This window comes from Pongo pygmaeus, chromosome 7, assembly GCF_028885625.2.
Source record: "Pongo pygmaeus isolate AG05252 chromosome 7, NHGRI_mPonPyg2-v2.0_pri, whole genome shotgun sequence".
NCBI classification, from domain to species: Eukaryota; Metazoa; Chordata; class Mammalia; order Primates; family Hominidae; genus Pongo; species Pongo pygmaeus.
The window spans coordinates 12,929,254-12,947,519 of NC_072380.2; the positions used below are offsets into that span (position 1 = coordinate 12,929,254).

The window sequence follows — 18,266 nt, forward strand, 5'->3', positions numbered from 1 at the left end:
CACCGACTGGATGGCATTCATCCCTCATGGGAATGGCAGAACACAGATGAGAGAGGATACTCTGCTCAGTTTCAAGTTCTAACATGGTTTAAAGTACATAACAAGGCAATTGCCTCAAAGCAAAACGGGGTTTTAATTGAAATATACATGGACCAAAGTACATATATCATAAATGTACAAATAAATGAATGAATTTTTCATAACCTGAGCACCCTCATGTAACCCGAGCCCAGATCAAGAAACAGAACATTACAGGCGCCCCAGGACCACCTCCCGACCCCCAGTATTCCCTGCCAGGTGCTACCCCAGGCAGCGTCTGTCCCACTTCTAATGGCCCACATTTGTTTTATCTGTTTTTGTACCTTCCTTATTTTATTTTATTTTATTTTTTATTTTTTCTGATCTATCTATGGGGTCATGTTTTTATACTTTCCATAAATACAATCCTATAGTGTGTATTCTTTTGTGGACTTCCCTTTTAATATGATATTTATGGAATTTATATCATTTGGATGTTTGTCCCCTCCAAATCTCATGTTAAAACGTGACCCTCAATGTTGGAGGTGGGGACCATTGGGAGGTGTTTGGGTTATGGGGGTGGATCCCTCAGGAATGGCTTGGTGTCCTCCTCATGGTAATGGGTGAGTTCTTGCTCTATCAGTTCATGAGAGCTGGTTGTTTAAAGGAGCCTGGCATCTCCTCCCCTCTCTCTTGCTCCCTCTCTGACCTTGTGACACACATGCTCCTCAGTCACCTTCCACCATAAGTAACAGCTTCCTGAGGCCTCACCAGGATCCAAGCAGATGCTGGTGCCATGTTTGTACAGCCTGCAGAACCATGAACCAAATAAACTGTTTGTCCTTATAAATTACCCAGCCTCAGGTATTCCTTTACAGCAACACAGAATGGACTAATATAGGGATTGATCCATATTGTTGCATATGGTTGCAAACTTTCATTCTTTTGACTCTGGTAGCATTCCATTCTATGAATATACCACAATTTATTTGATCATTTTACTGATGATGGGCACATGTGCAGTTTCCACATTTGTGCTACTTCGAAGAGTGCTTCTTTGGATATTCTAGCATATGTCTTTTGGTGAATATAGGTGTCCATTTCTTTTGGATATATGTATATACCTTTAAGATTGGGGTTGCTGGGCCATAGGCTATGCATGTGTTTAGCTTTAGTTGTTACTGCCAGGCAGTTTTCCAAACAGACTGAAACAATTCACATTTCTTCCAGCGGTGTATTAGAACTCACCGATTCCATGTTTTCACCAACACTAGATATTCTTTGTGTTTTTCATTTTAGCCATTCTTTTGTATAGGTGGTGGGATCCCATTGTGGGTTAAATTTGCAGTTCCCTGATACTAGTGAAGTTAAGCCCCTTTGTGTGTGTTTCCTGCCCGTCTCCTGACCATTGTGAAATGTCTGTTAAAGTCTCTCGCCCATTTTTCAATTGTGTTGTCTTCTACTGCTTTGTGATTTGTAAGAATTGTTTATATTCTGGATACTACTCAATTGTCAGCTGTATGTACTATGAATACTTCTTCACACTCTGGGTTGAATTTTCCCTCTCTTCATGGTGTCTTCATTTTAATATAGTCTACTTTATTTTTCCTTTTATGGTTAACACTTTATATGACCCTTTGTAAGAAATTTTAACTTACTCCAAGGTCATGAAGATGTTCTGTGTTTTCCTCTAAAAGCTTTATTGTTCTATATGATAGAAAGGTTTTAATTCATAAATGTATGTCAGTATTTGGAGACAGAACTGTTTTAAAGCCACGTGTGTTTTCCATTGAGCTAAAACATAGAGGACTCACTACAGGGAAAAGTGTGGTACAGAAAGAAACTCAAGATAGAGGTAATGGAAGTTCCCATCACAAACAAATGAGAAATCCCTTCTGATGATAGGGCTAAGTGCTTATAGCCTATTACCCCGTCTCTGTGCTAACTTCTTAGGAGGAGCGGATATAAAAACCACCGTCTTGAGGACATTTAGTTATAGCACCTCCTCCCTGGGGACAAGTAGCCACTCCTCCGGACAACGCAAAGCCTTCTTTCTCAGAGTTCGCTAGATTTCTGTGGGTCAAGTACAGAGTCTCATCTCCTTGATGAGACAGTAGAAAAAGCTTTTCCCTGGAAGCCTTTTCAGATCCTCGGAATATTTTTACTATTTGCCTCTGGGTGTCAATATGTGTGTAGCTTTCCAGTGATCATTAAGAAGTTGGAAAAACTTGGGAAACAACCTTTTTACTTTTATTTGTCGACACATCAAATACTCAAAGTTGCCTTTGAAATTGTGGCTGTTGGGTATATATGTCAATGCCCACCTCTCTATCCCTGTTTCTTTACCCAGAAATATAGCATTAAGAAAGATTGTTCAGGGGCTGGGTGGAGTGGCTCACACCTGTAATCCTAGCACTTTGGGAGACCAAGGCGGGTGGATCATGAGGTCAGATGTTCAAGACCAGCCTGAACAACATGGTGAAACCCCGTCTCTAGTAAAAATACAAAAATTATCCAGGCATGGTGGTACATGCCTGTAATCCCAGCTACTCAGGAGGCTGAGGCAGGAGAATCGCTTGAACCTGGGAGGCGGAGGTTGCAGTGAGCCAAGATCATGCCATTGCACTCCAGCCTGGGTGACAGAGGAAGACTCCGTCTCAAAAGAAAAAAAAAAGAAAGATTGTTCAGGGTGGGGGAAGATGGGAGGGGTGATTTATTGGGGGAAGGATATGTTCATTATCTTGAGTGTCTTGATGGTTTCATAGATACACACATATGCACACACATATGTATGTAAAAACATCAAATTTTATACTTTAAATATATGCAGTTTGTTATATGTCAATTATACCTAAATAAAACTGTTAAAATATGATGTAAAAATTTAAAAGAAATATTGTTTAATTGGCTAGAGTTCCATCATTCATGAATTCACTAAACGTATTTAGACCTATTACATTTAGGCCCAGTGCTAGATATTATGGGCTAACCAAAGATGTGTATGAAATCTTGTTTCTTCTTTAGAAGTTCAGAATCCAGTAGAAATACTTAAGCCATTATAATACTTTACAGCACATGATATATTTCAAGTGCTGTGGAATTAGGGAGTGTGGAGGTTATATTTCTTTGAGAAGATGGAGAAGCCTGTAGGTAGAAGTTGCCACTTGGCTCACAATATTAAGTTCAAAAAAGTAGGATGCAAAACTGTATCCAGTTTTCTCTCAATTTTATTATAATATATCTCTATGAAAAAGAAAACTTTTAATCTTTATGAAGAAAAAAGGGGGAACTTATATGGTAACAAGTTGTCATCTAATAAAAACTGATGTATACTTCTTATTTTTTCATGATCTAGATATTCTGCAGTTCATATGATGAACTGAGCTGTTTATTCCTTTTGGTGGGTGGGATTAGAATACCCATGATATCTCTCCATCAAGAGTTCTGAGGGACGCAGGCTGATGCCTCCAGGACAAGGAACAGTTCATTGCAGAGATAAGGGATAGGGAACTTGGAAAGCAACACACTGGGGTAATCCTGATCTTTGCAGATGACATTTATGCCATAGCAAGTCACATAGGGTTTACCTGAATTCAAGTAGGTAGAAAAATGTTAGCCTAATCACATGCCCAGGGCAGGAAAACTAAACATTTGTGACTTCTCAATAGAACCCTGTTGTTAGAAGCAGGAATTGCCAATGTCCTTCTCTTTGTTTTTCTAGCCTTGGGAAACATGCCAGGCCACTAACTCTCCTGTTAGTTTTCTGTCACTTTCTGTCCTCTCTTCCATCCTCCAAGAAATAAATGCTAGAAATAGGCAGAGTTTGTGGGGCAAGGGAAGGAACAAAGATGATTCAATGTCTGAGGTCTCCTGTTCTGTGCCTACGTCAACTTCCCCCTGGCAAAGTTAGTTGTATCTTTTTCTACTCAGTCTTATTTCTGTTTTTGTCATCATATTTATGATTTCTTTTGATTGTTAGCATTCAATATTGGGGGTTTGTTTTAAGGTTACACTGTAAACTTTACAAGTTGCTTGAAAAGTAGCAATAAAGGTAAGATATTACAACACTATGTGTCAGCATCCTTGCACACTAGTTATTTAAAGTGTAAAATAATCATTTCAAAATGTTAATTAAAAAAGCAGTTTGCCTGCCTTGGGAAAGGTGTGGTTGTAAGAAACAGAAATAAGTTCAAGTGAAGAATATTTTAGGGCTAGAACAGGGTATGCATTTGAGATTCAAGGTTAGGAAATGAAGTACCTCAGGACGCAAGGCTGGTACTCCAAAATGAACAGGTTTCTTGGAGATGAGTGACCCTGAGACCCTGTCTAGAGCCTATATCGGAACTAGAACTAGAATATCATCTACTAGACTTCCCCAGTCCTTCTGCCTTTCCCCCCGCCATGTTAGGAAGCATCACGGATTCTCATCTTGTTTTTCTTTCCCTACAGCTACATTTATTTTGCAGAAAAATATTCTTTTGGTTCATCCATATGTGCAAGGCTAAAAATGGACTCCCTAACACAGACTCCAAGTGATCACAACCAACCACTTGCGGTCATCTGACTATTCAGGTCTTTCAGTTCAAATTCTCAAAATTGGGTCAGTCTCACCCATGGACTGGTTCACTATAGGTCTGGTTTTAACCTGGGTCCACTCAGTGAGGCGGGGAACCCTGGAAAGAGGAGGCACAAGGCTCAGAAGCAGGTTCTCTTGGATCGACAATGATGAGCAACTCTGATGCGCATCTTTCTGACTTTCTAGTTAAAATGTTTACTGTCTCATACTTTTAGTCTTTTTATAAGCCATCTTAGAAGTTATGATTTATAGATAACATATTTCACTAAAACTACATGAATGAAAAAGGATGCTCAGGAAAAATGCTTCCTTTGTTTTGGGGACTTTCTTAAATTGGAAAACACTAAATTAACATTTCCAAAGTGTCTTCTGCAGAATACTATTTCCTAAAAAGACAAGAGGTGTTTAAAGACAGAAAGAGTATTATAGACCCAATAATTCTGAGAAAAAAGCCAAATTTTTAAAACATCAACCAGGACTCTTTTCTGCAAGATTTTTCGAAACTCGTAGTGTGCTGGTGTGCATTTTGAATCTCAAAGGAGGGACACAATATGAGGCTTTAAATACTGACTTTTTATGTGGATTATTTTATGGGTCTGGAATTTGAGAGCACACAGATTAGGAATCCTGGCTAATCCAAACCCTTTATCTCTCGCTTCATCTGGAATCCCATGCTCTTGTTTTAGTACTAGTCTTATTACCTTAGTCACACTTTCAAACTCACAAGGAATTTGCTTATATACATAAAATTCATGTGGAAACTATTGTAGGAAATTTAAATCGGCAGCATTTAAAATTTAAATCTGCAGTGTTTATAAAGTTAACTGTAAAATATCAGAAAAACAAAATAGATTCATATTGCTTATACACTTAAAAATAACTCTCTTTTAGGTTACTTGATTATAGTAGAGGCCATAGAAAAGTTAGGGGAAGATCTCAGGGGGTGCTGTTCAGATACTACAAATTCTGAGCTTGAAATTGGAGTCATTTTTAAACTTCATATTGCAAGCAACCCAGTTTATGTCGGTTACCACTTAACATTTGCAAGCGCAATAAAGAAAAACTTACTTGTTCTAGTGTTCTCTAAATCGTATTGCTTGATCGATTCCTTGAGGAAGGGGAAACGTAAATAGACTAAAATCTACTGAGATTTTGATTTAAATGAAAAGCACACAGTGTTTCTGTTTTTCTCTTGTGTGGGCAGTTATAGCCAGCCATATGTTTACTTTGTAAATTTCAATTGAAGGTGCAACATAAGCTGTTTCAATCTGGGTGGAAGTTTAGTCAGACCTCACAAATTAGATTTATACTCAGTTAGGAGTTTGCTAGGATTTTTTGCAGGGGCTGTGGGTAGGTTCACACTAATTAAAGACAACCTATTACATTTTAAGTGTAAATCCTGAACAGCTCTTCCTTGAAACGGAAGGAATGATGGAATTATATTATCATCATTTGGTGATACTTGTAGTAATAATTGGGGCAAGAATCATTGGTAGATGGTAAAACTGGTGGGTGAGCAAATAAGAAACAATATTTGCATAGTCTCAAAGTCTCTCTCCATACAGGGAAGTAACTTGGCAGACACCATCTTACCCAAGTACTTCCCACTTCCCAGGATGGGGTAGAGGTGCGGGGTCAGAGGCTGTCCAGGGACAGTATCTTCTCTCTAGTTACACTCCCATCTGCCAGTTTGCAGGTGTAGAGTCCCCTCCCTTCCCCAGCTCCTCAGGGTGATCACTCCCTCTGCTAACCAAAGCCAAGACTACCCTCTGTACTCAGAGCCAGATTCCATTCTCATTATGTGTATTTATTTGATCATTTGCTGGGGGTCTGCTGTGTCCTAAGTGCTGGGGACTCAGTATTAAATAAGACAAGTCCTTGTTCTCCAGAGTCTTCCAGCAGACTCTGCCAGAGAAAAATATGTTATCTAAATTCAACAATTACAGGACTCTGTGATCCCTGTAGAGGTATGCGTGGGATGCAATAGCTGATAGCCATCAGTAGGGCCAAATGGGTTCTTAAATGATTGAAAATACTTTCATACTGATAGGTAAAAGCCACAACCCGAGCCCCTGGCCACTTCCCTGGGATACCACTCACTCACATGCCAAAATAGAATAGAATAATTACAAGGTTAAGCCCAAAACGGGACCTGCCCTTGTGCTTTTCTTACTCCTTCCCTGTTACCCTTATCCTGCCTGGAAGGTCAGGGAAGCCTTCCTGGAGGAGGTGATGCCTTTTCCAAGAATGACTAGAATTTAGCCAGGTAAAGCACAGCATCTGTTCAGGCCCCTGGATGAGAGGGAGTGTGCCACCGCTGAGAAACAATGGGTCATTTGGTATTACGGCTAATGCTGAGGAAAGATGGTGAGAAATGACCCTTAAGAGGTCTGGTGAGGCCAGATCAGAAAGAGCCTTATGTGCCCGCCTAAGCCAGCTGAACCCAATGGGACAAGCTATAAAATGCCTCTGAAGAAGTTGAAGGTAAGAACTGAGGGGGGTAGCGTGGAGCAAGATGGCCAAATGGAAGGCTCCACTGATGGTGTGTCCCCGCTCCGCCACCCTCCCCACGAGGACCAAAGTTCACACACAAAAAAAGTACCTACATAAGAACCAAAAATCAGGAGAGCCCTCACAGTGCCTGGTTTTGACTTCATATCACTAAAGGAAGCACTGAAGAGGGCGAGCAAGGCAGTCTTGAATTGCGCATGCCGTCCCTCCTCCAACCCCCTAGCAGTAGCCATGTGCCATGGAGAGAGAATCTGTGCTTAGGGGAGGGAGACTGCTGCCTTTGTGAAACACTGTATCGAACTCAGTGCTGCCCTGTCACAGTAGAAAGCAAAAGCATGCCGCTGAACTCAGCTGACACCTGCCCACAGAGGGAGCATTTAAACCAGCCCTGGCCAGAGGGGAATTGCAGATCCCAGCAGTCTGAACTTGAGTCCCTGCAGACCTCACCACTGTAGGCTAAAGGGCTCTGGGGTACTAAATAAACTTGAAAGGCAGTCTAGGCCACAAGCACTGCAGCTCCTAGGTAAGTCCTCCTGCTGAACTGGCCTCGGAGCCAGTGGACTAGGTGGGGAGGAGGGAACGCCACCTATTGAGACACCAGCTAGGGCTGCTAAGGGAGTGCTTGCACTACCCTTCCCCGACCCAGGCTGCACAGCTCCTGGCTCCAAAAGAGAGCCCTTCCTTCTTCTTGAGGAGAGGAGAGGGAAGAATAAAGAGGACTTTGTCTTGTATTTTGGATACCAGCTCTGCTGAGGTAGGATAGAGCCTAGGCAGAGTCCCGAGGCCCTCTGTCCAGGCCCTACCTCCCAGATGACATTTCTAGACACACCCTGGGCCGGAAGGCAATCTGCTGTCTTGAAGGGAAGGACCTAGTCCTGGCAGGACCCATCACCTTCTGACTAAAGAGCCCTTGGGCCCTGAATAACCAGCAGTGATACCCAAGTGGTACGCTGTGGGCCTTGGGTGAGACTCTGAGTCTTGCTGGCTCCAGATGCGACTCACCACATTTCCAGCTGTGGTGGCTATGGGGCAAGACTCCTGCTTAAGAAAAGTGGAGGGACAAGAAAAGAGGACTTTGCCTTGCACCTTAGGTACCAGCTCGGCCACAGTGGGGAAGGGGTCTTTGGAAAGGGGAGGGAAGAGTGGGAAGGGCTGCATCTCATGGCTTGAGTGCCAGCTCAGCCACAGTACAATAGAACACTAAGTACACTTCTAAGGTTTTTGACTCCAGTCCCTGGCTCCCAGACAGCACCTCTAGAGCTGCCCACGGCCTGGGGGAACTTGCCACAGAGGTTACAGTGAGCCAAGATCATATCACTGCACTCCAGCCTGGGCGATACAGCGAGACTCCATCTCAAAAAAAAAAAAAAAAAAAAATGAAATCCTGTCGTTTGCAATAGCATGGATGGAACTGGAGGTCATTATGTTAGCTGAAATCAGTCAGGCACAGAAAGACAGGCTTCATATGTTCTCACTTATTTGTGGGAGATAAAAATTAAAATAATTGAACTCATGGTTATAGAGAGTAGAAGGATGGTTACAAGAGGCTGCAAAGGGTAGTGGGGAGGTGGGAGGGAAGTGGAGATTGTTAATGGGTACAAAAAATAGAATAAGACCTAGTATTTGCTAGCACAACAGGGTGACTATAGTAAAAAAAAATTTATTTGTACGTTCTTAAATGACTAAAAGTATATTGGATTATTTGTAACATAAAGGATAAATGCTTGAGGCGATGGATACCCCATTCTCCCTGATGTGATTATTATGCCTTGTATGCCTGTTATCAAAACATCTCATGTACTCCGTAAATATATATACCTGCTACGTACCCACAAAAATTAAAAATAAATAAATAAGAAGGAACACAACCAGCCCTATATTTTACAAAAATAATTATGATGTAATTGAAATTGGGAAAAGCATTGAAGGGCAAGAGAACTGTTTGCCAGCTGTTGAAGTAATTCAGTACAGAAATGGGCACCTATATTAAAATAAAAGCAGTAGTGATATAGAGACATGGCTGGAACCCAAACACTAAAAAGGGAGAATTAATAGGGCTTTGTTATTGGGTTGAAATGGTGAGCTACCTGTTATGAAATTTTGAAATCTATTTAGCATCAGATACAATGGTCTTATCCAAAGTAAACCATTTGGTAAGAATTTTGGCTATGCTTCCAAAATTAAGAATTCATCTTGTACAGGAACTTACAATAATTAGCTCAGTCTCAAACCATTGTTTTCCTTAATATAGCAGGTAAAAACCATGCATTTGCTAGTCTTTTGGCAACTATAGCGAGGTTAAAGTGAAGGTATTGTTCTTTGCAGCTTATAAGAAAGTGTGCAAACAGCATGACTTTTGCAGTTGTAGGCTCCAGATTTTAGGAAATCTGCATCCTCCTTCAGCCATCTATGGTGCATAGGCTGACCTGCATGCCTTGGGTTGGTCCTGTTTTCTCCAGGATGGATCATGAAGCCGCCCAGCTGGAGAAGCAGCATGTGCACAATGTGTACGAGAGCACAGCCCCTTACTTCAGTGACCTGCAGAGCAAAGCCTGGCCTCGTGTCCGCCAGTTCCTGCAAGAGCAGAAGCCAGGCAGCCTCATCGCTGACATAGGTAACCAGGCAGCCTCATCGCTGACATAGGTAACGAGGCAGCCTCATCACTGACATAGGTGACCAGGCAGCCTCATCGCTGACATAGGTGACCAGGCAGCCTCAGAAACTCTGCCTCCCGGGTTCAATTGATTCTCCTGCCTCAGCCTCCCAAATAGCTGTGATTACAGGCACCCGCCACCACGCCCAGCTAATTTTTGTATTTTTAGTAGAAATGGGGTTTCGCCATGTTGGCCAGACTGGTCTCGAACTCCTGACCTCAGGTGATCCATCTGTCTCGGCCTTCCAAAGTGCTGGGATTACAGGCTTGAGCCACCGTGCCTGGCCTCAAACTTTACATTTAGACAGTGGCTTTTCAGGGCCTTTGTGTACATCCTCCACCAAAACAGACCTGACATTGATTGAGTAAATCAGGATGGAAATGATGGCTTGTGAAACTGACCATTGTAAATTTAAAGATATTCACATTTGCCAAATGTGTTCTCCACTGGTGGCTTACTTTGAGTGGCTCACATGCCTTCTATAGAATTGTGGGATTATGGAAGAGGTCCAGTAATATCTTATGAATCTCATGGGTCCTTTCCTTTAATTATTCTGTAGGTGTTTCATTATAGGAGCTTCTCTTTAATTAAACAGTATTTTAATAATAACTTATTTGTCTGGAGGACGTTGGTTCAGTATCCTCCTAAATCAAGAACTGATAAACCACAGCTTAGTAGATCTAGGACTAAGACTTAAGATGTGGTTGGAATCTCACTCAAGGCCTACCCATCTAAAACTGCGTTCTAGCAATTGCATGCTGACTGTACCCATGAGTCGTAAGTCTGTAGCTGCAAAGTCTGTCTAGTTTGATATTCATTCTAAATACTGGTAAGAGAAACAGACGTACCAGAACTTATGGCTTGCTGAAGATAGTATGAGTAATGTGGAATCTGGGGAAGGGGTGCATGTCACATGGAAATTGGGAGTCTTTGAAAAAGATCTCTATCATGTAAATTAAAAAATAATAAATCTAGTTTCAGAATGTGCAGTGAGTTTGGCGCTCTTACCACCTATAATCTAAGTAACCACGTACCAGGATCTTAAAATCAGTGGGGAAAAGGAACTATTCAGTAAATGGCTTTGGGATAATGACATATATAATCAGAGAGTTATTTTCTCACACCTTACATCAAAATAAATTCCAAATGAAGCAAAGATTTAAGTATAAGAAAATGGACTAAATGACAACTAGATTATTATTTAAAATATTCTCAGAGGCAAAATGCCTATGTATGATACACGTACAAAAAGAAATCATAAAAGAATATACAGTTGATTGCCATTATTCACAGTACTTAAATTTCATATATGTATCATAAGCATTGAATTGGCAAATACCGAATCATTGTTTTTAGGGGAAATATTGGATTAGGCTCCTGTAAGCTTCGGGTCACAAGATTTTTGTCAGTTTACCAATGTGTAAGCTTGTTGCATATGTGTTTCTGTTTAAAGACACCTTATTTACTATATATCATTATTTTGTAAACATTGGGCTCACGGCCAACACACTATAACTCTTTCGTGAACAAAGCGTATCTAACATGTACATTTTGTCCATCAGAGACATCCCAGCCTTCTTATGTTCAGGAACAGTAGACGGCATTTCAGCCCCATCCTTAGGCCATTTGAAACAGCAAAATCACCAGTAAAAACTGGACAAATGGAGAAATGGTGGCCCTAAGTAGATTATGGAAAAGACACTTGATTACGGTATGGGAGCTGAAAAAAGGAGGCTGGGTATGTGGGTCTCAGGTGACTCAAATATTTTGCTGCACTGTGAGTATTTAAGTCTAATAATGACCATGCAAGGCTGTAGTATTGATGTTGGGGTTACATATAAATTTCAGCAGGTAGATTAACTGCAAATATGGAAGCTGTAATTTATGAGGATTAACTATATTGACAGATAACTTTGACCTTATAAAAATGGAAAAGTTCCACAAGACAAAAATCTAGACAGACATACAATTCAAAAGACCAAAATCAAACTAAGTAAAAATATCTGCAACACGTCATAGAAATCTAGATAATTTTTTTTTTTTTTTTTTTGAGACGGAGTCTCGCTCTGTTGCCCTGGCTGGAGTGCAGTGCCCCGATCTCGGCTCACTGCAAGCTCCGCCTCCCGGGTTCAGGCCATTCTGGATTTCACTGTGTTAGCCAGGATGGTCTCGATCTCCTGACCTCGTGATCCACCCGCCTCGGCCTCCCAAAGTGCTGGGATTACAGGCGTAAGCCACCGCGCCCGGCCGGTAATTTTTTTAACCTACTAAGCATTCTTCAATGTCACTGTAAAAAAAAAGACCAGCATCCTGTCATTTGCGACAACACGGAGGAACCTGGAAGATATTATGCTAGGTGAAATCAGCCAGGCACAGAAAGACAAATACCCATTGATCTCACTTACACATGGGATCTAAAACAGTTGGACTCATAGAAGGAGAGATTAAAATGGTGGTTACCTGGGGCTGGGATGTGGAAGTGGGTGGGGTAAGTGTAGGAAATGGTAAGATGTTTGTTAAAAGGTTCAGAGTATCAAACAGAAGGAATTAAGTTCAAAAGAAAAAAAAGGAAAACTACCAACAAGTCACAAGAAAAATAGTGAAAGGATGTGAACAAATGGTTCAAAATGTGTAAAAGTATTTTAATAGGTAACCCACTGATACGGTTCAGCAACAAAGCACAAAATAATGCTTAGTGTAAAATCTTCTCCCATCCCAGTCCCTGGAGCCAAGCAACCCACACCAGAGGCCTCTGGTGCTATTAGCTTCTTGTAGGATCTTTTTGAGATGTTTTATGTAAATATAAGCGTATTTGTGCCTGTGAGTGTGTGATGGGTAATTTCCCTTTTTTGGTTACACTAATGGTAATATGCTATAAAAACAATTATACACCTAGCTTTTGTTATACTTTTAATATTTGAGGAAATCATTCCATTTTATATTTATTATAGAGCTACCCAGTATTAAAAGCTGCCTAGCCTTCTATGCTAATAGTGCCATATTAACATTTAATATGTGTTGTTTGCTGTATTTGCCACTACAAATTACACTACAAATAGGCGCGGTATCTCACACCTGTAATCCCAGCACTTTGGGAGGTGAGATGGGCAGATCATTCAGCTCAGGAGTTCGAGACCAGCCTGGACAACGTGGTGAAACCCCATCTCTACAAAAAATACAACAACAATAAAAATAATTGGCTGAGCATGGTGGCACATGCCTGTAGTCTCAGCTACTTGGGAGGCTGAGGTAGGAGGACCGCTTGAGTCTGGGAGGCAGAGGTTGCAGTGAGCCGAGATGGTGCCACTGCACTCCAGCCTGGGTGACATAGTGAGACTCTATCTCAAAAAAAAAAAAAAAAAAAAAAGTCTTACAAATAATATTCTTTAAATACCTCTGTGCAGATCAACAACTATATCTATAGTAAATATCTTTTTGCCAATTTGTATCTTTTGAATTTTTTACTATATACATTTTTTAAACTATTCAATAAATATGGTCGTATTTTCATTCCAAAATGAAAGATACATTTTAATAAAATTGAAGTTAAAGAAGAAAGAAATGAAAAAGAAAGAAGTTCGAAGGGATGAGAAGAAAAGACAGATGGTAATATGACTGTCCTCTAAAGGAAATGGTTTCTGTTGCTAGGTTTTCCACTTAGCTAAAGTCATCAGCTGTTTGATGAATAGACAATAGTTTGGATTAAAAAATATTTAAAATCCTTTTTTCGTTCCAATTCAAGATTTAAACATGAATGCCATTAGAAATGAATAGGGGCAAATCAAGAGTTCTAGGGCACTGGAAGCATGTCAGGAGAAAAGACCTCTGTTTCCTCCTTATTACAAGATGCTCTCTGAACAGGCCGTCCTCATTCTAAAGATCTGTGAGTCTGATTTTATTAATATCATTGAAGTAAATTTCCCTTTCATTTCTCCTAAACTATCCCTCAAGCAAATGAAAAAGCAAATGAATTGCAAGGTTATTTTTCTTAAAATAGGACCATCGTCTTTTGAAATACACAGGATTTTAATTTTAAAATACTTTGTGCATTATATTTTCCCCATGATTGCCTTCAAATAGTGGGTACTTTTTCTCATAAGCATTAATTGGGAACCGTGTGGCTACGAGATCAAAGAAATAATATCCTAGAAATAATATGGTCACATTTACATAGAAATAATAATGCTGGAGTTGTTTTCTTTTCTTTTCTTTTCTTTTTTTTTTTTTTTTGAGACAAAATCTAACTCTGTCATCACCTAGGCTGGAGTGCAATGATGCTACCCCAGCTCACTGCAACCTCCACCTCCTGGATTTAAGTGATTTTTTCTGCCTCAGCCTCCTGAGTAGCTGGGATTACAGGTGCCTGCCACCACACCCAGCTAATTTTTGTATTTTTAGTAGAGAGGGGTTTCACCACGTTGGCCAGGCTGGTCTCGAACTCCTGCCCTCAAGTGATCCGCCCGCCACAGCCTCCCAAAGTGCTAGGATTATAGGCATGAGCCACCGCGCCAGACCCCAAATTTTATTTTTTATTCATATATTCTCCACTGTCTCAGCTGGCATTAATGAATCTTAAGTTTGCTTTTATTGTATCATAATTTTGAAAGTGCCTAGTAAGGAGGGGTTATTAGTGTCCAGATGTATTTCAGAAGCAGCAAACTAATCATCTTTGAATAGTGATAGATATTTTTTCAGGTAGAAAAATTTTATAGGTAATGCCAATAGGTACAAATATAGGCGCTAATGATTTCTTTTAATATTTCTGGAAAGGAATTAGATTATATATCTGTGATAGAATATAATACTAAGTATTAGATTGTAGAAGGCTTTGTTTCAAGGTGGTTATTCATTCATGTTACTACCTTCTTCAATCATAACTCAGTAAGACCTCAAAGATCTAAATCTTTGGGCTTTGTAAATCCTGAATTACTTAGGTCTCTGCTACTGGAAAGTGAACATCAAAAGTCGTCTATTTAAGAAAAAAAGTAGTTTTTATAATCTGAGTTGTATACTGGACCCATAGAGATCATTTTAAATGTAGCAATGAATAGAGATTGGATAAAAACAGTGTTAAAAATTCTTTTCTAATTCAAGTTCAAATTTTAAAAATTTGAAAGGCACGTTTTAGTGTATAAATAATTGAAAAGTTGTTGACAGTTGTTTGTTTTGCAGTCAGCAAGTGGCAAGGATCTTTGCAGAGACAACAGGAAAATAAAGGCCGTAACATGCGTATATACACAATGAAATATGGATGTGAGCTTAGAGGCTACACACGGTCTCTGGGATACTCGAACTATCTTTCTTGCCGTGGACCAGCTAACATGCCTTGGTTGCGCCAGTGTACTGACCCCTGTGGACATTACCTCATTAAATATTCAATAAATGTTATTTTTTTCCTACTGCCTTTCTGTCTTCTATATGAGAATATGTAAGTATTCGCTGAAGGCTTTTCTTTTGCTTTTGTGAATACCTTCACACCATGTTGTATTCTGTCTTGGTTAGTTAAAAAAAAAAAAAAAGTTGGCCAGGCGCAGTGGCTCACACCTGTAATCCCAGAACTTTGGGAGGCCGAGGCGGGCGGATCACCTGAGGTTGCGAGTTCAAGAGCAACCTGACCAACATGGAGAAAGCCATCTCTACTAAAAATACAAAATTGGCCAGTCATGGTGGCACGCACCTATGATCCCACCTACTCGGGAGGCTAAGGCAAGAGAATTGCTTGAACCCATGAGGCGGAGGTTGCAGTGAGCCGAGATTGCGCCACTGTACTCCAGCCTGGGTGACTGAGCGAGACTCTGTCTCAAAAAAAATAAATAAATAAATAAAAGGTTAATTATATTTCTTGTTATGAGACAAATGAACTATTTCACACTTTCCATTGAGGATAGCATGTAACGCAGGTTTTTCTCTTATAGGTTGTGGGACTGGAAAGTATCTTAAAGTGAACAGCCAGGTACATACCGTGGGCTGTGACTACTGTGGGCCACTGGTAGAGATTGCCCGGAATAGAGGATGTGAAGCCTTGGTATGTGACAACCTTAATCTCCCCTTTAGGGATGAGGGCTTTGATGCCATCATCTCCATAGGAGGTAAGGCAGCCGGATCACACATTCACCCTTTGCCATGAGAATAATTGACGTGGTTTAGTCCATTCTCATGACTCAACATCCGTTCTGTGTAGAAATGTCAATGTAATTTATTTTATCTAATTTAAAAAAATTGTTTTAACTACTTGAGTGATTTGACTCAACTCCAAAATGTATTTATGGCACATATGATTGTTTTAACTATTTAAACCTTCAAATTGTTATTGCAGTTTTTTCATGATTCATTCCAATTTCTTTTATTTATGAGTAAGAAAGGATTAGAGGAATCTTACTCATTGAAAATAGCACTTCATTATATTTAAATGAAGCCAGATTAATCCAAAGCAAAGTAGATTTTTAGAAGTTATATTACCATTTTTTAGGCCAAAATAGTGGCCTTTGTTAACAGAGAATTCTAGGGCTAACACACCTAATTTCACCTGGACCAATCTGCCACTCACTGGTACTCAAGTTCATGGAGAAGATAGGTCCCATCTGGTCTTGGATTGCATTGTTTTTATAATGCCACTCTGCTCATTTACTGCCAGAGATCGCTCATGAGTCTAGGGAATGTGTTTCTCATATCCTCCCAACAAGTGTGACCAGAAAACACACATGCCAAAAAATGGGGGAAAAAAATCCATGCCTGAAATACATGCAGGTAAGGAATACATGACACCTGCCATATTTAAATATGCAGGGAAACTTGATATTTAATGGAATCCTGTGACAAGGTTTTTTTTATTTGTTTGTTTTGCAATGGAAAAATATTTTGCAAAGCAAATTTCTTGTCCCAATACACTCTTAAAAATCAACCTATTTGGCCGGGTGCAGTGGCTCACACCTGTAATCCCAGCCCTTTGGGAGGCCGAAGTGGGTGGATCATGAGGTCAGGAGATCGAGACCAGCCTGGCCAACATGGTGAAACCCCATCTCTACTAAAAATACAAAAATTAGCCGGGCGTGGTGCAAGCGCCTGTAGTCCCAGCTACTCAGGAGGCTGAGGCAGGAGAATCGCTTGAACCTGGAAGGCGGAGGTTGCAGTGAGCTGAGATCACGCCGCTGCACTCCAGCCTGGATGACAAGAGTGAGACTCATCTCAAAAAAAAAACCTATTTGAATAACAAGTTTTATCCAAGAAAGATGATCTTTTATAAAATGGAGTTATTCATGACAAAATTTTAGAATAAGATGATTTGCTCTTTTCCTAAAATAGATAAAAGATTGATTTATCCAACATTAGGTGGGGACTATTTCTTCATATGGTGAAGGGAGGCAGACCTGGAAGCCATAACCTTGGAACTAGTAAAGACTGGCAAGAGATGGTTGCCATGGAAACTTGCTCTCTGATAGTCTCATTTGCAGTTGAAACTGTTAGATCCATTTTGGTTGTAAGCATTAAGAGGATTGTCTTAGCCTTTGCAGCCTGCTATAGCAAAATACCATAGACTTGGCTTAAACAACAGACATTTATTTCTCAAAGTTCTGGAGGCTGGACATATCAGATCAGGGTGCCAGCAGGGTAAGGTTCTGGTAAGGGACCCTCCTAACAGCTTGCAGATGGCTTAATTCTTGCTGTATCATCACGTGGAGTGTGGCAGGAGACTGGAAGGAGAAGGGGAGAAAGAGAGAGATAGAGCAAGCTCTCTGGTCTTTTCTTATAAATAGGCCATTAATCCCATAATGGGGGCCCACTCTCACAACTTCATCTAAACCTCCTAAAGTTCTGACCTCCTAATACCTTCATACTGGGGGTTAGGGCTTCAACATATGGGTCTTGGAGGCCACAAACATTCAGTCTATAACCAGGAAAAAACCTTGTTGAATTAAGCAACACTATACAGTGCTTTGAATCTTTAGTGGAAAAAGGTTTTGGCTTGGTCATTCCACTTAACTAGAAATTGGAGAAAGGTCAAAGAAATGAGCCGGGCGCAGTGACTCACGCCTGTAATCCTAGCACTTTGGGAGGCCAAGGCGGGTGGATCACAAGGTCAGGAGTTCAAGACCAGCCTGGCCAAGATGGCGAAACACCATCTCTACTAAAAATACAAAAATTAGCTGGGCATGGTGGCGAGCGTTTGTAATCCAGCCACTCGGGAGGCTGAGGCAGGGCATTGCTTGAACCTGGAAGGAAGAGGTTGCAGTGAGCCGAGATCACGCCACTGCACTCCAGCCTAAGCAACAGAGTGAGACTCCATCTCAAAAAATAAATAAATAAATAAATAAATAAATAAATAAATAAATAAAATAGAAAGTCAAAGAAATGTGTGGACTCTTTGCTCTTCTTTTGTCTACACTCATTTTATTTTTTATTTTTTTTAACTATTTAAACCTTCAAATTGTTATTGGATTTTTTTAGTGGTTCAAGAATTTTTTATTTTTATTTTTTATTTTTTGAGACAAATTTTTTTGAGATGTCTT

The 18,266-nt window shown here is 40.4% G+C and overlaps 1 protein-coding gene and 1 long non-coding RNA gene across 12 annotated transcripts in view; one reads left to right on the forward strand and one right to left on the reverse strand.

Annotated features, from left to right (window-relative positions):
- TRMT9B (tRNA methyltransferase 9B (putative)) overlaps positions 1-18,266 on the forward strand; it is a 73,683-nt gene that overhangs the window by 45,854 nt on the left and 9,563 nt on the right. For 5 of the 11 annotated variants that reach the window (XM_063668513.1, XM_063668515.1, XM_063668514.1 and 2 more), the window contains 2 exons: positions 9,565-9,719; positions 15,675-15,848. In XM_063668513.1, the coding sequence (XP_063524583.1) occupies positions 9,565-9,719; positions 15,675-15,848 (329 nt within the window). The other 6 variants (XM_063668516.1, XM_063668517.1, XM_063668519.1 and 3 more) reach the window with 6 other exon arrangements.
- The window catches only part of LOC129042489 (uncharacterized), a 52,265-nt gene that overhangs the window by 11,423 nt on the left and 22,576 nt on the right, over positions 1-18,266 (reverse strand). The gene's annotated exons all lie outside the window — the stretch shown is intronic.